Below are 19,596 nucleotides of genomic sequence, written 5' to 3' on the forward strand. Positions count from 1 at the left end.
TTCATGATCACTGGCCCAGATACTCCCTCTCCATGGCAGCAAAGAATATGAGATTCAACAAGCTAAGTGCATGGGTCAAAACCCCAATGACATGGAAACCAAGATCAAAAGTGTCCTTCCAAGCCGGGTGCAGCCTCACCCCTTGATCAACTTTTTTTTTGGTTTTTGGGCCACACTTGGTGACAATCACAGGCTACTCCTGGCTATGCGCTCAGAAATTGCTCCTGGTTTGGGGGACCATATGGGATGCTGGGGGATAGAACCTCAGTCCGTCCTAGGTCCGCTACGCTCAAGGCAAACACCCTACTGCTGCGCCTCTGCTCCAACCCCTTAACTTTTCCTTGATCAACTTTTTCTCGAGTTTTCTAAGAACGTAATTATTGGGCCGGAGCAATAGCACAGCAGGCAGGGCATTTGCCTTGCATGCAGCCAATCCAGGACCAACCTATGTTCAATCACCAGCATCCCATATGGTTTCCCCAGAGCCTTCCAGGAGTGATTCCTAAGCATAGAGCCAGGAGTAACCTCTGATCACTGCCCAGTTGTGGCCCAAAAAACAAAACAAACAAACAAAAAGAACCTAATTGTTAACAGCCATTTCTACCTATAGAGTAATCCACCAGGAGCATTCTTGTTCCCCAATGTTTCCTGCACCCCAGGCACTGTCCTCCCACACTGTCCTGTAGTCTGTCTAGCAGAAGGTGATCACATGGCCTACTGTGGCCTCCATAAGCCTCAAGGACACAGGGAGTTTCATCAGGGGCCTCAAATGAAGGGACATCTAATGCTCCCAGATATTCCAGGACACATTTTCAAATATAGAACCTCACTTAGGAAAACAACTAAGAACTTTCTTGGCTTTCAAAGCTTTTCTTTTTTTTTTTTTGTCTTTGTTTTTGGGCCATACCCGGCTATGCCCAGGGGTTAGTCCTGGCTGTCTGCTCAGAAATAGCTCCTGGCAGGCACGGGGGACCATATGGGACACCGGGATTCGAACCAGCCACCTTTGGTCCTGGATCGGCTGCTTGCAAGGCAAACGCCACTGTGCTATCTCTCTGAGCCCACTTTCAAAGCTTCTCAAGCTTTGGCCTGGGCTATTTCCCATCATGATACTTTAATTTCATGCTTTAGTTTCTAAAGCTTGTAACATGATATTTCTGCTTCATTAAAGTTGTTATTTAGGGCTGGAAAAATAGCATGGAGGTAGTACATTTGCCTTGCATGCAGAAGGATGGTGGTTCGAATCCCAACATCCCATATGGTTCCTTGAGCCTGCCAGGAGCAATTTCTAAATATAAAGCCAGAAGTAACCCGAGCGCCACCAGGTGTGACCCCCCCCCCAAAATCTGTTATTTAGTCAGAAAGAACTAGGCATTCCCAGATGTACGGACAAGGACACACACACCCCCAATGCACTCAAAACTCACGCATTTCTATGAACAACTGCCTCTTCTCTGCCATGGTCTTCCGCTTGTTCCCACTTTCCTCAATCATCCTAGAGACAAAGAAAGATAGAATGAACCACTCTACAATTACACAATTCAACCAAGCGTGCATGTTGCAAAGTAGGTACAGGAAACCAAGTTGTATCAGCACATGGCAGGGGTCTCAAACTCAATTTACCTGGGGGCCGCAGGAGGCAAAGTCGGGGTGATCCTTGAGTGCAAAGTCAGTAGTAAGCCTTGAACATTGGGGGGGGGGTGTGACCCAAACAACTAAAACAAAACAAAACAAAACAAAAAAAGATTCCTCTAGGGCAGGGCCACAAAATGTTGTACGGAGGGCCACAAACAGCCCTCGAGTCAGGAGTTTGAGACCCCTGTAGAGAGTATCAAAATAAATAAAGTCATAATGTGATACCCAAGTAAGCCACTGTCCTTTCATATACCTTGGTCCTTTTTATAGACCAACTAATAAAATATTCTTTAAAAATAAACTTACATGAGCCCATGAACTTGCTTCTCATAATGAAAACAGGGAACGCCTCTTATTTCTAACTCCCATTATGTCTCTGCTGAGTCGTGGGTTAGCTGAGAGCATTGCCTGCATAGCTACTGTTTTACCAAGAGAAACATGCCACTAAGTACAACTTAGAAAACCATTAAAGGGCAAGGCTGCCCTAAGAACGTAAGAACAGGGCCCGGAGAGATAGCACAGCGGTGTTTGCCTTGCAAGCAGCCGGTCCAGGACCTAAGGTGGTTGGTTCGAATCCCGGTGTCCCATATGTTCCCCCTGTGCCTGCCAGGAGCTACTTCTGAGCAGACAGCCAGGAGTGACCCCTGAGCACTGCCGGGTGTGGCCCAAAAACAAAACAAAACAAAAAGAACGTAAGAACATTTAGCTCAGGGCCAGAGAGATAGTGTGGATGTAAGGCATTTTCTGGGTGTGACCAAAAAAAGAAAAAAAAAAGAATTTTTAGCTTGTACATACAAGACATTTTTTTGGCAGTGCTCAGGCCTTACTCCTGGCTCTGTGCTCAGGGATCATTTCTGGCCATGCTCAGGGGGACTATATGGGGTGCTAAGGATGAAACACAAGTCGGCTGCATGTAAGGTGAGTGCGCTATCCACTGTACTGTCTGACCCCAAAACCTTCTACTTCTATATGAAACATACCAAAAATGGGGTGGGAGCGATAGCAGAGTGGTAAGGTGTTTTCCTTGCACATAACCAACACAAGATGAATGGTGGTTCGAATCCCATCATTCCATATGGTCCCCAAGCCTGCCAGGAGTGTCTTCTGAGCACAGAGCCAGGAGTAACTCCTGAACGCTGCTGGGTGTGACCCCCCCCCAAAAAAAAAAAACATGCCAAAAAAGCTAAACTCATCTTCAAACTCAAAGGACTCTGAAAGGTAATGTTTTTATCACATGAGAATAATTTAGATTTGCAGACTAAGTCACTTAGTTAAAGCCCTCCCCAGGCATTAATTCAATCCATTTTCCCATCAAGTTTTTATCATCATCAACATCATCATCCCCATTTTATAGATGAGGAGACAGATGATCAAGAAGGACCTGAGCTGGAGCAATCGCACAGTGGTAGGGCGTTTGCCTCGTATGTGGTCAACCCTGACAGACCTTGGTTTGATTACCGGCAATCCAGATGGTTCCCGAGCCTCTCACGAGAGATTTCTGAGTGCAGAGCCAGAAGTAACTCCTGAGCATCACTGGGTGTGCCACACCCCCAAAAAAAAGAAGAACAAGAACTTGCTCTGGATAACACAGAAACAGTTGAGTACATCTCAAATTATTCACTAAACTGGCAAGATTGTTGCTTTAATGCATATTTTAAATCTCTACCCCTCAAAATCTAGACTATATGATGGCGCAAGAGAAATCGCCCCCAGAAGACTCCTGTGCATGCAGAAGCTGCCGTGTAGTGCCTGGAGAGGCCTGAAGGTCACTGGAAAGGGATGGGGCAATGGGGAATAGGAAAATCATCCACCACTTTAGTATTTGCACCAACGTACAAAGAATTTTGACTTGAAGGGGCCGAAGAGGAGCAACCCCTGAACACTGCCGGTTGTGACCCAAAAACCAAAAAAAAAAAATTTTTGAGATGAAGATGCAGAAAAATGTTCACTTTTTTAAAATTGTTTTTCAGAACTGGGGAGATATTACAGAGGTTGAAGATACTACCCATGCACTCAGCCAAGCTGGATTCGATCTCTGTCACCACCCCAAGCTAGGCCAGGAGAGATTCCTGAGCACCAAGCCAGAAGTAAGCACAGGTTGAACCAAATCAAAAAAGGGTCTTTAAGCACAGAAACTGATAGAGAACAAGAAAAGGAGAGAGGGAGATAAAGTGACAACCCCAAATATACAAATAACTGCATAAAATCTTCAGGGTAAAAGAGCTTTTGAAAAAAATGCCAAGAACCCAGAGAGATACTACAGTGGCTGGGAGGCTTGCCTTGCATTGCGTGCAACTGACCCAGGTTTGATCCCTGGCATCCCATATGGTCCCCTGAGCCCGCCAGGAATCCTGAGTAGAGCCAAGAGTAAGCCCTAAACATACTGGGTGTGGCTCATAATCTCCCAATAAAGCTAAGAACACAAACAACCTGTTCCAGGAATCTGACATATGCAAAAGCTGCAAAAATTTCAGCTGAAGTTTGCCTTCCTCTATGAAGAAAAAAACTATTTAGCCCAAGAACTTCCCTAAGCAGACAGAACTCTGGTAACTCGTTCTTAAAATATGTTAGTATCAAAAAAAATATGTTAGTATCACACACAAAATGATGATCCGAATTATAAATCACACTTAAGTCATTGCTTGATGGACATTTACAAGTTAATCTGTCCAGGGGTTGGAGAGATAGCATGGAGGTAAGGTGTTTGCCTTTCATGCAAAAGGTCATTGGTTCGAATCCCAGCATCCCATATAGTCCCCTAAGCCTGCCAGGAGTGATTTCTGAGCGTGGAGACAGGAGTAACCCCTGATTGCTGCCGGGTGTGACCCAAAAACAAAAACAAGTTAATCTGTCCTAAAGAAAATGAGAAAAAAATATCTGTATTCCTTAACATTCTGCAATTATATTTTGCTCATTAGGACTGGCCTTTTCTAGAGCATGGAAATCTCATCAAATTCGTATTTAATGAAGGGACAAGCAACCCTTAGTGAGCTACTTTTTAATGCTATTCTTATCCTATCAAATTACCTCCATGCTTTGGGTCCTGGAAATGCTCAAAGATAAAGATGGAGAAAGATTGGTCTATTTGCTTAAGAGAGATGACTGTCAAGATACCAGGGCTTGAACTAAGATTTCTTGTAGATTAGCAACTTGGACTAGAAGAAAAGATTGGACAAGCTACCATATGAAATGGAGAAAGTTGTTTTTACACTGTTCAGCATCTTTTAAAATACTGCAACCTATTACCAAGATCAGTACAATAAATGCTGAGTTTTTACCTTCAAAAAAAAAAAAAAGGAAAGAAACCACATCGAGTAGATTAAAAATACATGATGGCCACTGACAATTTTCTCTCAGAAGGAGAGAATTTTCAACAGAAACAGAGAAGATAAAAGGAAAAGCCACCAGGAACTGCCAAAATCCAATGAAATCTAAGTCCTGAAGAAAAAACAAAACAAAACAAAACAGAAGTTGGTATCAGTAGCCTATAATTACAGCAGAAAGGAAAATATTCAAAAGCTTGCTTTCTTCTCCCCAACCTGATTTCTCAGTACATAATAAAAACTGGGGTAGGGTATTTGGGACCACACCCAGAAGTGTTGAGGGGCTACTCCGGGCTCAGTGCTTAAGAAAGCATATGGTTGGGGCCGGGCGGTGGCGCTAGAGGTAAGGTGCCTGCCTTGCCTGCGCTAGCCTAGGACGGACCGTGGTCCGATCCCCCGGCGTTCCATATGGTCCCCCAAGCCAGGAGCGACTTCTGAGCGCATAGCCAGGAGTAACCCCTGAGCGTCACCGGGTGTGGCCCAAAAACCAAAAAAAAAAAGCATATGGTGTCAGAGGTCAAACCCTGGTCTCCAGCAGCATGCCATGCATGTGTTCCAGTCCTTGAAAGCATCTCCCTGGCCTGGGGACAAATATCATAAATGCTAAACCCAGGCAGGAACAAAGACTGTCCTTTATAACTCCTGTCTCAAATCCTTCGACTTTTCACTCCACCTTCATCCTGTTTACTTTTGGTATTTCTTTACATCACTCTTTCTGAAGTGATGTAAGGTCTGAACATTCCTGGAGATTCCTAAATTCCTAAATGGAATTTTGACATGAAAGGGCCGGAGAGGAGCAACCTACTGCTGTGCTATTGCTCCAGTCCCCCGCAAGATTGTTTTTTAACCACTTCCTCAGTTTCCAGATTCTGCTTGCAAGTACATTGCATAGAAAAGATTTGACATGGTCTGCCTGGCCCTGCAGTCACGGGGCCACAGGTGTTTATGTGGCGAGAGCACCAAAAGACACCATCGCATAATACTGGGGCTCACAAAACTTTTCCCTCTACTAACCCCTGTTCACTCAAGAAAATATGGCATGGCTCTAGCAATATAAGTACATAAAACAGGTAAGCAAATAAAACATTTGCTGTAGAGGCCAGAGAAATAGCATAGCAATAGGGCGTTTGCCTTGCATGCAGCCGACACAGGATGGACCTGATTCAATTTCCAGCATCCCATATGGTCCTCTGAGCTTGCCAGGAGAGATTTCTGAGCACAGAGCCAGGAGTAATCCATGAGCAATGCCAGGTATGGCCTAAAAATAATAATAATTATAATAATTAAAAAACATTTGCTGATAATAAGTTGAGATTTAGGGATGAGGGACCGGCTCATACCAGGCTGCGTTCGGGAACTCTCTGGCAGAGCTCAGAAGACTGTATGTGATTCTGGGATTCCATCTGAGGTTGGCTGCTTGAAGGAAGGTGGCTAGTCCCTGAGCTATCATACCACCTAAGAACAATTTATGCTTTGACGAGTTTTTTTTTTTTTTTTTGCGGGGGGGGGGGGGGGTTACACCTGGCTATGCTCAGGGCTTATTCCTGGCTCTGCACTTAAGGATCACTCCTGGCATGGTGAAGAAAACTCATGTGCCTTGCATGGGTAAGGCCCTGGGTTTGAGCACCAGAGTTGGAAAAGGAGATAGAGACCAGTCTCACCTAGCTCAAATTCTTGTTTGAGGATGAAAAGCAATGATGGGGTTGGAGGTGGCTCCACGGCATAGTAGTTGCCTTAATGTATGAGGTCCTGAGCTATCTCCCTGGAACCTCCAAAAACAGGGCAGTCACTCATTTGTTTGGGGGTTTCTTTGGTTGGTTGGTTGGTGGGTGGGTTGGTTGGTTGGTTATTTTATTATTGTTTTATTTTTGGTTCTGGGTCACATCCAGCAGTGCTCAGGGGTTTCTCCTGGTTCTGCATTCAAGGAATCTCTTCCAGTCAGCTCAGGGAAACTATACAGGATGCCACAGATTAAATCCGGGTCAGCTCTGTGCAAGGCAGGTACCCTACCTACTTTACTGTAGTTCCAGCCCAATAGTAATTCATTTAGACAATGCCAGGCCTACAGTAACACAAGATTAATTAGGAGTTAGTGTTAGTAACAGTAGTTTAGTAGTAGTAATTTCTACTGCCATTACCACTATCACACAAGTAATTCCGAAATACGGTGGGAAAGAATCGACTTTTGAATTGATATTCCATAAAAGCTATCATTTAATTTGTTTTTCTTGGAGAAAATCTTTATAGGGACCAGCAAGCATGATACTTGCTTGAATGCAGCTGACTCAGGTTCAATCTCTGGCACCCCACATGTTTATCCCTGAATCCTGCTAGAGTAATCCCTGAACACAGGGTTAGGAGGAAGCTCTGAGCACCAGTGGGTGTGTCCGAAAAAAGTCTTTATGTTTTCTGTTTTAGGGTTGGTTTTTTTTTATTATTTTTTAATTGCTTTTAGGGTCATACAGGACCATGTTCAGGTGGTCATTCCTGAGTGCCTCAGATCAAACAGCAGCCACCTGCAAGCAAAGCATGCATCAGCCCTGGAAGACGTCTCCATGGCTGCCATAGTCTTCAGAAACTAAGGACACACAAAGTAGATACTTGAGATATTTAATTATCTAAATTGACAAAATGAGAGGCTGGAGATATAGCAAGGAGAGATAGTAAGGCGTTTGCCTCCCATGCAGAAGGTCAGTGGTTCGAATCCCAGCGTCCCATATGGTCGTCTGAGCCTGCCAGGAGCGATTTCTGAGCACAGAGCCAGGAGTAACCCCTGAGCACTGCCGAATGTGACCCCCCCCAAAAAAAATTAAAAAAAATTAAATAAATTGACAAAGTGAGGAGCCAGAGAAATAGCATGGAGGTAGGGCATTTGCCTTGCATGCAGAAGGACAGTGGTTCAAATCCCGGCATCCCATATGGTCCCCCAAGCTTGCCAGGAGCGATTTCTGAGCCCAGAGCCAGGAGGAACCCCTGAGCACTGCCATGGGTGACCCAAAAACAAAAACTAAAAACTAAAAAGATCCATCATAATGATTATACCATAATCAAATTGCTATAAATTACAGCAAAAGAAAAACTTTGAAAGATATCCGAATAATTCCATGAACTTGTCTGCAGGTGGACAGGAAATGAGAAACTGATGTCCCAGCTACAGAGAACAGACTAGTCAGTACCAGAGGCACTGGGGACCATGCTGAGGTGGCCCGCTAAGAGCAAGCCCTCTTTGCTAACTTCCCAGTCCTCTACTGATCTTTCCTGGGGCAACCTCCAAAATAGATCCCCGGCATCCAACCCTCTTCTGGGAGCCAGCCTCTGAGGAGAGGAAACATGGATGAAGTATTTCTTTTCAACGGGGCTCCTAATCCAGATGAGAGGACTCAGTGAAGACTCCCACAAATGACTTCCTAGATTTATGGGGGTGGGGCTCCATCCCAGAGCTGGAGATATGGGCCACACCTAGCTGCATTCAGGGATCACTCCTGTCAGGACTAGGGAACCATATAGGATCCCAGAGATTGAATCCAGTCAGCCACAAGCAAAGTCAAATCTCTTACCCACTGGACTATCACTCCACACACTGCTTTATGCTAGTTCTGTGGAGGATTTGGGGGTTCTTTTTGATTGTTTGTTTGTTTGGCTTTTGGTCACACCCGGCAGCGCTCAGGGGTTACTCCTGGCTCTATGCTCAGAAATCGCTCCTGGCAGGCTCAGGGGACCATATGGGATGCCGGGATTCGAACCACCATCCTTCAGCATGCAAGGCAAATGCACTACCTCCATGCTATCTCTCCGGCCCTCTTTTTTATTTTTTTTATAATATCTTTATTTAAGCACCATGATTACAAAAATGTTTATAGCTGGGTTTCAGTCATAAAAAGAACACCCCCTCTTCTCCACTGCAACCTTCCCACCACCAATGCCCCCATCTCCCTCCTTCCCATCCTTCTACCTGTATTCGAGACAAGCATTCTATTTCTCTCACTCACTACCACGTTATGATAGTTGTCAATATAGTTATTTCTCTAACTGCATTCACCACTTATCAGGAACTACACCTGATGGTGTTCAGGGGTTATTCCTAGCTCTGTGCTCAATGGATTCCTGCTGTTATGCGGGGACCTTGCACAGTGCCAGGGACTGACCCAGGTCTGCCGCATACAAGGCAACCCCTGTGTTCTCTCTCAGACCCTCAGTGCCAGGGTGGGTTACTAGGATCTGCATTTTTATAATTTTACTTTTAACTCTTCAACACCCGCAGAAAATCCAATCTTGCAGCCACACTTGACTCTCTATCCTGTCTTCCTGAGAGAACCCAGAAGACCTGAGTGACATGAGTGTCAGCACAGCCCCACTTCCAGCCACCAGGACCCTGGCAGTCTGCCTGTGTCAGCCTACACACACACACACACACACACACACACACACACACACACACAGACCCCAAGGCTGCCTACTCACCCCTTCCAGTCCAACCCTCATTTCAAACCCTGCTGTTTCCTTCCTTACGATGGTGCTCAGACCCACCCATTTTCCCATTCCAACTGCCAAAACCTTTGTCAGAGGGAATGCCGCTGCCCCCTTCCTGAGCTCATCCTGTGGACACGTAGAAGAGAATTGCTCTCTCAAACGCGAAGCTTTTTTGAAATGCTCGGTCTTCAGTGAATCCTAGCCATGGGATGCTTCAAGCCACACAATTAAAAAAGTAAAAACAAGGGGCCGGGCGGTGGCGCTAAAGGTAAGGTGCCTGCCTTACCTGCGCTAGCCTAGGACGGACCGCGGTTCGATCCCCCGGCATCCCATATGGTCCCCCAAGCCAGGAGCGACTTCTGAGCGCATAGCCAGGAGTAACCCCTGAGCGTCACTGGGTGTGGCCCAAAAACCAAAAAAAAAAAAAAAAAAAAGTAAAAACATGGGCCAGAGCAGTGGCACAAGTGGTAGGGCATTTGTCTTGCATGTGCTAACCTAGGACAGCCCACAGTTTGATCCCCCGGCATCCCATATGGTCCCCCAAGTCAGGAGTGATTTCTGAGCACATAGCCAGGAGTAACCCCTGAGCATCACTGAGTGTGACCCAAACCCCCCTCAAAAAAAGGCAAAAACAAAGAAAGGACACAATGTGAAACAAACCAAAGAGAAATACTTCCTGACTTCAATAATGTGAAATCTAGTAACAACATACACACACACACACACACACACACACACACTTCAACTCAGATGCAAAGTGTAGAAAAGGGTAGTTGCCACGGCCTGGAATTTGCAGAGAGGAAACTGCCAGGTATGGGCCTAAGAATCCCCAAATCCCCAGGCTCCAAGCACCAAACTATCAGGCATGCACCAGCAGATGTAGATCTTTGTTGTATATGTAAACATTTTATGGGATTATTATGTTACTGACCCTACCCTGATCGGTGATTGTGCCCTACCCTAGGGTGTGACCTGGCATTCTGCCCCCACCCTAGGTGGTACCTGATTCTGCTTCCACCATTGAGTGGTATCTGATTCTGGGGGATAAAAACAAGGGTCTGTGGAAGGCGAGAGGCTTTTTGGCTGGAACTGAGGCTGAGACTTTGGACTTCAGTCTTTTCCACCGAATAAAGCTATTATTTCCACAAGCCTGACTGTCTGCGAGCTGTTTACCCGCCGTTTCACCTCAGAACCGTGGGCTGGACGGGGTGGCAGACGCGTGCTCCGCGCTGGAGGGGAAAGACCTCATCCTCCATCCCTCCATCAGTCAACCTCTTCAGGGGCTGACTTGCAACAGATCCTAACTCCCACCAAAAAATAATGATGCTTAAATCAAAATTGAAACTGGAAGTTCCCGGAAGAAGCTGTTTGGTTTAATGTCCCGAACACAAAGCCAAACTGAAACTGAATGAATGAGTTTTTCAATGCAACGCTGAAAGCATGATCCATGAAAAAGCGATTTAAATTACATCTAATAAAAATTAAATGTTCTGCGAAAGGCACTGTTAAGAAAAGGAGAAGAAGCTCCAGCATGGATTTTTTTTTTTTTTTTTTTTTGGTTTTTGGGCCACACCTGGCAATGCTCAGGGGTTACTCCTGGCTGTCTGCTCAGAAATAGCTCCTGGCAGGCACGGGGGACCATATGGGACACCAGGATTCGAACCAACCACCTTAGATTCTGGATCGGCTGCTTGCAAGGCAAACGCCGCTGTAATATCTCTCCGGGCCCCCAGCATGGATTTTTAAAGCACACACATATCTGATGAAGCACTTGAGTCTAGACTATAAAAAAAATCTTGAATGTACCAATAATCAAGTAGCCTAATTAAAAAATAATCAGACATGGTTAGGGGGTAGGTAACGTGCTTTGTATGGGCAAGGCTCTGAATTTCATATTGGCATCAAAAAAAAAAATCTGAGTAGGGGCCAGAAAGATAGTTCAGTAGGGAAGGCACTTGCCTTGCATGCAGCTGACCCGGGTTCCATCCTCAGCATCACATATGGTGCCCCCATGATCCCTGAGTCTAAGTGTGTGGTCCAAAAACGAACCAAAAATCATAGTCTATACTTCACCAAAGAACACAGACATGGCAAGTCATTTGATGAGAAGGTGCGCCAATCATATGTCATCAGGAAATTTCAAGTGACAACTATGTCACTTGTATCGAAATGACAGTATTACCACTATCCACCGAGTAAAATGGGAAGAAAAATCAAAGAAGAAAGCCTGCTAACATTTAACCCTAATCCCTGCTCATTGTCAGTACACACAAAAGGGTCCAGGCCTCTCTCAAAGCTGATCCCCGCCACACACTGAATTGAAACCTTATGTTCACACAAAGCTCACAACCAAATATTTACACCAGCTTTATTTGCAATTTCCAAATACTGGAAGCACCCTGTTCAGCAGATGCCTGGGTAAACCAAATGCAGCCTTCTCACAGATGGGGTGCTGCTGAGCACTGAAAAATGAGCTGCTGCAGAAGGCAAGACCCAAGGGGAATGACCTACAGGCAGAGAAGGCAGCCCAGAGAGAAAGGTGAGTGGCGGTGTGGTTCCAACTTTACACTCTACTGAAAAAATAAATAATAATAACAAAACTGGAGAAATGGTAAAAAATAATTGTGGTTACCAAAGGTTTGGAAGGGAGGATAGATAATTAGGGGAAGTCCAGAAGAGATTTCAGAGTGATAAAAACTATTCCAAATGACACTGTAGCAAGAGACAAATGACTCTTTGCATTTGTCTGGACTGGTGGAGACTTAACACACAGCATGAAATCTTTTTGTTTTTGTTTTTCGGGGCACATCTGGCAGTGCTCAGGACTTACTCCTGGCTCTATCCTCAGGGATCACAGGCTTGGGGGACTATATGAGGGGCTAGGGATTGAACTCAAGTCAAATGCGTGCAGGCATATCTGCGTGATCACTCGGGACCCTCCTTTTCTCTTTCAAACTGGATTTTGGACAACTTCCAGTGGTGCCCAAGAGCAATTCTCAGCTCTGTGCCTGGAGGTCACTCCTAGAAGTCATTGCTGAACCTCGCAGTGTCGGGGATCAAACCTGAGTCTCCTGCACCCAGAGTGTGTGCTCAGGCCACTGAGCCCTCTCTCCAGTCTTTCAAGGAGTGAACCTTAATGTATGTGAATTTTTTTTTTTGCCTTGGCACCATACCCAGTGGTGCGCAGGGGCTTTTTCCTAGCTGGGCTCAGGGTACCAGAGTACATGAGGTACCAGGGATCAAAGCTAGATTAGTGGCATGCAAGGCAGTGCCTTACCTGCTGTGCTACTTCTCTCCAATTTCGTGTACAGTTTTTAACTCCTCCAGGGTATGGCAGGACGGCCCCCAGGATGAAAGCATAATGTGACCAAAGGTACTTTATAGGGAGGGGACTGGAGGCAGTACCCTGAGTCACTGGAAATTCAGGCCGGCGAGACTAACAGCAAGGCACGTAGCCCACAGATTCCAGGCAAATAATCCTGACGCTGCAAGGCCAGGACAGCAGAACCAAACGATTAAAGAGATGGCAGCTGGCAGTGGGGAGGGGGGCATCATTCGGCAAGGAGAAGCTGTGACCCACATACTAGACGAGAGGATTACAACTGGTCTCACACGCATGCGTGTGCACAGCCCTGCTCCTCCAAAGCGAGGGCTTGGAAGCAAGATCCCAAAAGCAAAGAACAGGGCCCGGAGAGATAGCACAGCGGCGTTTGCCTTGCAAGCAGCCGATCCAGGACCAAAGGTGATTGGTTCTAATCCCAGTGTCCCACATGGTCCCCCGTGCCTGCCAGGAGCTATTTCTGAGCAGACAGCCAGGAGTAACTCCTGAGCACCGCCGGGTGTGACCCAAAAACAAAACAAAACAAAACAAAAAAAAACAAAAGCAAAGAACATACTTAGTACTCACATGTGGGCTTATGAAGCCTTTCTCCAGGGTCCCTGAAGGACACGGGCGAGGTAAGAAATGCAAGCCAGGGGCCGGGAAGGTGGCGCTGGAGATAAGGTGTCTGCCTTGTAAGCGCTACCAAGGAACGGACTGCGGTTCGATCCCCCGGCGATCCCATATGGTCCCCCCAAGCCAGGGGCGATTTCTGAGCACATAGCCAGGAGTAACCCCTGAGCGTCAAACGGGTGTGGCCCAAAAACCAAAAAAAAAAAAAAAGAAAAGAAATGCAAGCCAAGCTTAGAGTAAATATCACAGAGCAAATAAGGTCTGGAAATGGGTTTTTGTTTTGTTTTAAAAAGATTCGAACTAGGACCCACTCTACCTGGCATCAGCACAAGCCCAGAGAAGGCTGGGTCCTCTCTGTAAAGAGGCTCCAGCAGGAAGAAAGGATTGTGATAAAGATATAAAGAGAACCATCAAAAGTCTCAAAATCTTCTCCAGGATAGCACAATAGCAATAGACTCTTATCCAAGTAGACCTCTCTCCCAACTGGGGGCAGCTTGGAAGAAACCTACATCACTAATTTATGAAGCAAGAAGCATCCGGAATTTTTGGGAGGGTGGCATATATGCACCTGAGATGTGTATTTTCTCTCCCCTTCTTCATAATCTCTAAATAAAAGTTGTTTTACTTCACTAAAAAAAAAAAAAAAACATGGGGGGGGGCAGAGTGATAGTATCCTACCAAGGACCAAGGGTGGTTCGAATCCCAGCATCCCAAATGGTCTGCTGTGCCTGCCAGGAGCAATTTCTGAGCACAAAGCCAGGAGTAACCCCTGAGCAACGCCAGGTGTGCTCCCAAAACCAAAAACCAACAAAACAAACAAAAAAAAAGCACATGGAGGCCAGAGAAATAGCACAGCACTGAGGTGAGACATTTGCCTTGCATGTGGCCAACCTAGAAGAAACCCAGTTCTATTCTCCACATCCCATATGGTCCCCCAGCCTTCCGAGGGCAATTTCTGAGTGCAGAGCCAGGAGTAACTCCTGAGCGCCACAGGGTGTGACCCAAAAACCAAAAAATAAATAAATAAAAATTTATAAAGCACATGGTACAGGCTTATCAGAGACAGAGAAGGAAACAGAATTCTAGCATTGGTGACCGCAACTGGAGCAATTTCAGCAACAAAATTACACGGTATTAAATATCCCTTATGCTGATACTGACATATAAGGGATGAATGAATTAACAAATGAGAAACAGGCTTGCAGAAGATTCCTGAGAAACTTACACAGAAACTCAACTGTGAAGAGCAGAAACCATCAAGATGACTTTGGAGATAATCATATTTGTAATCAAGGTGTTTAAATAAAAATATTTAAAAAAAAAAGATGACCTTGGAGGGTGGAGGGAAAATGACACTGACAAACGCGACCTCAGCCCCAAAGTCAAGTCAACATCCACAGTGACAGCATACTGGCAGTGGGTTCCTTCGCAGTGGTCGATGAAATGGCCTTTTGCCTTTGTGGTCTCCCACCAGCCGCCAACCCCATAAACCCGATGTAATCGGGAGAAACACATCTGGCAAGTTTCAGAACTGGGAGAAATCTGAAAACTCCTAACCCCACAATCTTCAAAACTGTCAGTTCATCAAAATCTTGATTGGAAACGTCTGAGAAACGATCAGATGTCGAAGGGGACGTGACAACTAGACCCAAATTGGGATACTGGATGGAATCCTGGAACAGAAACACACCTTAGGTCAATACTAAAAAACATTGCCAAGTAGGGATTTTAGATTAAAAATGATATACACAGCCATAAGATGTCAACAAGAGGAAATCAGGTATGAATACAGCTGTAAACAATTAATGTTCAAAATGTTGGGAGGTTTATCATTAATCTAAGACTGAACTTTAAAAAGGTTTAGGACAGGGGTCTCAAACTCGCAGCCCATGGGCCATTTGTGGCCCTGCCCTAGAGGAATCTTTTTTTGTTTTGTTTTGTTTTAGTTATTTGGGTCACACCCCCCAATGTTCAAGGCTTACTACTGACTTTGCACTCAAGGATCACCCCGACTTTGCCTCCTGTGGCCCCCAGGTAAATTGAGTTTGAGACCCCTGGTTTAGGAGGATTCTGAGCAGTGATGCAAAGCGGTAAGGTATTGTGCGAGCTAGCCTAGGACGGACCACGATTCGATCCCCCAGCGTCCCATATCGATTTCTGAGTGCAGAGCCGGGAGTAAACCCTGAGCATCACCAGGTGTGGCCCAAAAACCAAAAAAAAAAAGGTGAGAGATTTAGAATACAGGCGTGGGTGGGGAGGAAAATGGGGTACATTGGTAATGGGAATGTTGCACTCATGAAGGAGGGAGGGAGGGAGGTAGAAAGGAAGGAAGGGAGGGAGAAAGGAAGGAAGGGAAGAAGGAAGGGAGGAAGGGAGGGAGGGAGGGAGGGAGGGAGAGAGAGAGAGAGGAAGGAAGGAAGGAAGGAAGGAAGGAAGGAAGGAAGGAAGGAAGGAAGGAAGGAAGGAAGGAAGGAAGGAAGGAAGGAAGGAAGGAAGGAAGGAAGGAAAGAGGGAGGGAAGGAGGGAAGGAGGGAGGGACGGAGGGAGTAAGGAACGACGGACTGAAGGAAGGAAGGAAGGAAGGAAGTAAGGAAGGAAGGAAGGAAGGAAGGAAGGAAGGAAGGAAGGAAGGAAGGAAGGAAGGAAGGAAGAAGAAAGAAGGAAGAAAGAAAGAAGAAGAAAGAAAGAAAGAAAGAAAGAAAGAAAGAAAGAAAGAAAGAAAGAAAGAAAGAAAGAAAGAAAGAAAGAAAGAAAGAAAGAAAGAAAGAAAGAAAGAAAGAAAGAAAGAAAGAAAGAAAGAAAGAAGAAAGAAAGAAAGAAAAGAAAGAAAGAAAGAAAGAAAGAAAGAAAGAAAGAAAGAAAGAAAGAAAGAAAGAAAGAAAGAAAGAAAGAAAGAAAGAAAGAAAGAAAGAAAGAAAGAAAGAAAGAAAGAGGGAGGGAGTAAGGGAGAGAGAGAGAAAGAGAGGATGAGAGGGAGGGAGTAAGGAGGGAGGGAAGAAAAAAATTCCCCAAGGTGCTGTCACATACAGAATTGCCTCAAAAGCTCTATCATAAAAGTTACCTAACCTGAGTGCCTGCAGATCCACCAAGGACAAACTGATCCAACCCAAGGTGAAACAGAAAGACAGACTCCCGAAGTTAAAGACCCAGCCCCTGCTAACTGGTACAAGCAGCAATGGAGAGGGCACTGGGTACAGACCGTGATTCCACAAGCCTGCCAACCTGCATCCCAGCATAAGCCCTGAGTTCCTACCTGCACAAGCACCGAGTGCGGTCTAGTGCCCCCATTCTCAGCCTGTACTCCTAGGCTCTCCAGCTCGGCAGACTGGAGTGAGCTCTGCAGTCAAGTGTGTGAACCCCACAACCGGATATGTGAGCCCTCACGAGCATCACTAGCAGTCACAGAAGCAAAAGCAACAACAAAAGCAAGAGATGGGCATTTTTTTTCTAATCGTGTTGAATGACAGAGTTGCAAAGTTATTCATGATTGAGGTTCAGGCATGCCGTGTTCCAACACCCATCCCTTCCCCAGTAACCACGGGCCTCAAAAATGTCCCCAGCCTGCCTTTACAGCAGGCACTTTTTGCTTTTCCTTTTTCTCCTTTTGGCCACTGTGGTTTACACAGCGGTTTGCTGATAGAAATCATGCGTGCCCTTCCCTCCTTTCAGCGCCTAGTGCTTGTCCAGAGTGAGGGAAGGGATTGAAATCTTAAATGAAGAATTGTGGAAAGCCTGAACACCACCAGCAGCCAACTAGCTCTAATTGTTATTTATTAAACACTCCTCATAATAATGGCAAAGTACAAATTATTTCCAACTGCACATGAAAGATGCGTCTGCACTAAGATAGACCGTATCTTGGGCTACAAAACAAACACTGAAGTTATACAAAGTATGTCATTGACCATAATGGTTTAAACTAAAATTCTCTATCAGCAAGAGACAAATCAATAAAATCAAAAGTTGGTTCTTTTAAACGATCAATAGGAACCAGAGAACATAGGACATTTGCCTTGCAGTTGGCTGACCCAGGTTCCATCACCCAACATCCCATCAGGTCTCCCTGAGCCCCACCAGGAGTAATTCTTGAATGTAGAAACAGGAGTAAACCCTGAGTACCCCAGGTGTGTCCCCACCCAAAATGAATAAAATCATTAGCTCTTTAGCAAGATGAACAGAGAAGAATAAAAAAAGGTATAAATTACTAATATTACTAATAAAATTAGTACTAATGAATTAGTGGTAAATAGAACTCAGGAAGTAATACTGAGGCATTATCATGATCAATTAAATATATACACATATCATATAAATACATAAAGGTATAACTTAGATTAAAAAACTAATGGCTGGGGCCATAACAGTGGTGAAGGGCCCGGAGAGATAGCACAGCGGCGTTTGCCTTGCAAGCAGCCAATCCAGGACCAAAGGTAGTTGGTTCGAATCCCGGTGTCCCATATGGTCCCCCGTGCCTGCCAGGAACTATTTCTGAGCAGATAGCCAGGAGTAACCCCTGAGCACCGCCGGGTATGGCCCAAAAACCAAAAAAAAAAAAAAAAAAAAAAAAAACAGTGGTGAAAGCGGTAAGGCGTCTCTGCCTTGCCCTCGCTAGCCTAGAATGAACTGTAATTCAATCCCCCAGTGTTCCATATGGTCCCCCAAGCCAGGAGCAATTTTGAGCACCTAGCCAGGAGTAACCCCTGAGCATAACCGGGTGTGGCCCAAATACAAATACAAAAACAAAAACTGCCAAAAACTGAAAAAAATACTCAGACTAACCCTATGACTATTAGAGATTTTATTTGTTACTTAAAAACCTTTCTATGAGGGGGCTGGAGAGATAGCATGAAGGTAGAGCATTTGCCTTGCATGCAGAAGGACGGTGGTTCGAATCCCAGGATCCCATATGATCTCCTGAGCCTGCCAGGAGTGATTTCTGAGCGTAGAGCCAGGAGTAACCCTGGAGCGCTGCCGGGAGTGACCCAAAAACCAAAAAAAAACCTTTCTATGAAAGGCATCTCCAGGTCACATCATGCTGTAACATAACAAAGGTTCCCAGAACTTCTTGGGTCAACCACACACATTTCAAAAAAAAAGGGTGGTAAAAATAATCCCTGGGCAGCCTCCCTGGAAATCAACAGTTTTCAAAGCAGAATGAAATTGTACCTGAGACCTCAACAGACCTCTATAATACCGCAGGGATATTACTCTGCATCTCCCTGGAAAACACTATTTGTCCAATTTTCTCTAGAAAACAAGGACTAGGCTAGGCAAGCAATCAGATCCCAGCTCACCTAGGCATCTGTGGTACCCAAACCAACACAGGGAAGAAAACACCAAATGATGCTCATGACCTAGATGCAAAAGCAAAACAAATTTTCATCCACCCGGGGCCAGAGAGATAGCATGGAGGCAAGGCGTTTGCCTTGCATGCAGAAGAACGGTGGTTTTAATCCTGGCATGCCATATGGTCCCCCGAGTCTGCCAGGAGCTATTTCTGAGCGCTGCTGGGTGTGACCCAAAAACTATAAAAGAAAAAAAAAATATATATATAAAACACCCAAATCCCGGAAACACTACAACTCACTGTACAGCCAGATAAGAGAGTATGAGAGTGAGGCCAGAGAGAGAGAGAACCAAGGAAGCTAAAGTGCTGGCTGGACATGTGACTGATCGAGGTCCATCCCCAGCTCTCCAGAGAGACCAGAGTACCTTCAAGAGTGGTCACTGAGCACAGAGCCAGGACTAAACCCTGAGCACTACTGGGTGTTGTGTCCCATTTACTTACACACCACACACACACACCCCAAGACACACCCATACACACACACACACACACACACACACACACACACACACACACAAGATAGCATGGTATTGGCACAAGGATGGAACTAAAAACCAGTGAAACAAAATCCAAAGTCCAGAAATAATCTTCACAAATTAATTGAGTGGTTAATCTAATTTCAAGTATCAAGACAAATTTTTTTGCTTTCTGAAACACACCCACCTGCTGTCTGGGTTTACTCCTGGTCCGGCAGTCAGGAATCACTCCTGGTAGGGTTAGGGGGCACCATATGAGGTACTGAAAATCAAACTCAGATTGGTAATAGGCAAGGCAAGCAGCCTACCTCCTATCCCATCACTCTGGCCTGTATCAAGACAATCTGAGGGGAGATAGGAATATTTCAACAAATGGTGCTAGGCATAAATGAA

At 45.4% G+C, this 19,596-nt stretch overlaps 1 protein-coding gene across 5 annotated transcripts in view; it reads right to left on the reverse strand.

Moving 5' to 3' along the window:
* The window catches only part of DTNB (dystrobrevin beta), a 263,193-nt gene that overhangs the window by 221,564 nt on the left and 22,033 nt on the right, over positions 1 to 19,596 (reverse strand). For all 5 annotated transcript variants that reach the window (XM_049784478.1, XM_049784477.1, XM_049784475.1 and 2 more), the window contains exon 2: positions 1,428 to 1,495. In XM_049784478.1, the coding sequence (XP_049640435.1) occupies positions 1,428 to 1,494 (67 nt within the window). In that variant the 5' untranslated portion in view covers position 1,495. The remainder of the gene's footprint in view (positions 1 to 1,427; positions 1,496 to 19,596) is intronic.

The sequence above is a fragment of the Suncus etruscus genome, chromosome 12 (assembly GCF_024139225.1).
Source record: "Suncus etruscus isolate mSunEtr1 chromosome 12, mSunEtr1.pri.cur, whole genome shotgun sequence".
Classification (NCBI taxonomy): Eukaryota; Metazoa; Chordata; class Mammalia; order Eulipotyphla; family Soricidae; genus Suncus; species Suncus etruscus.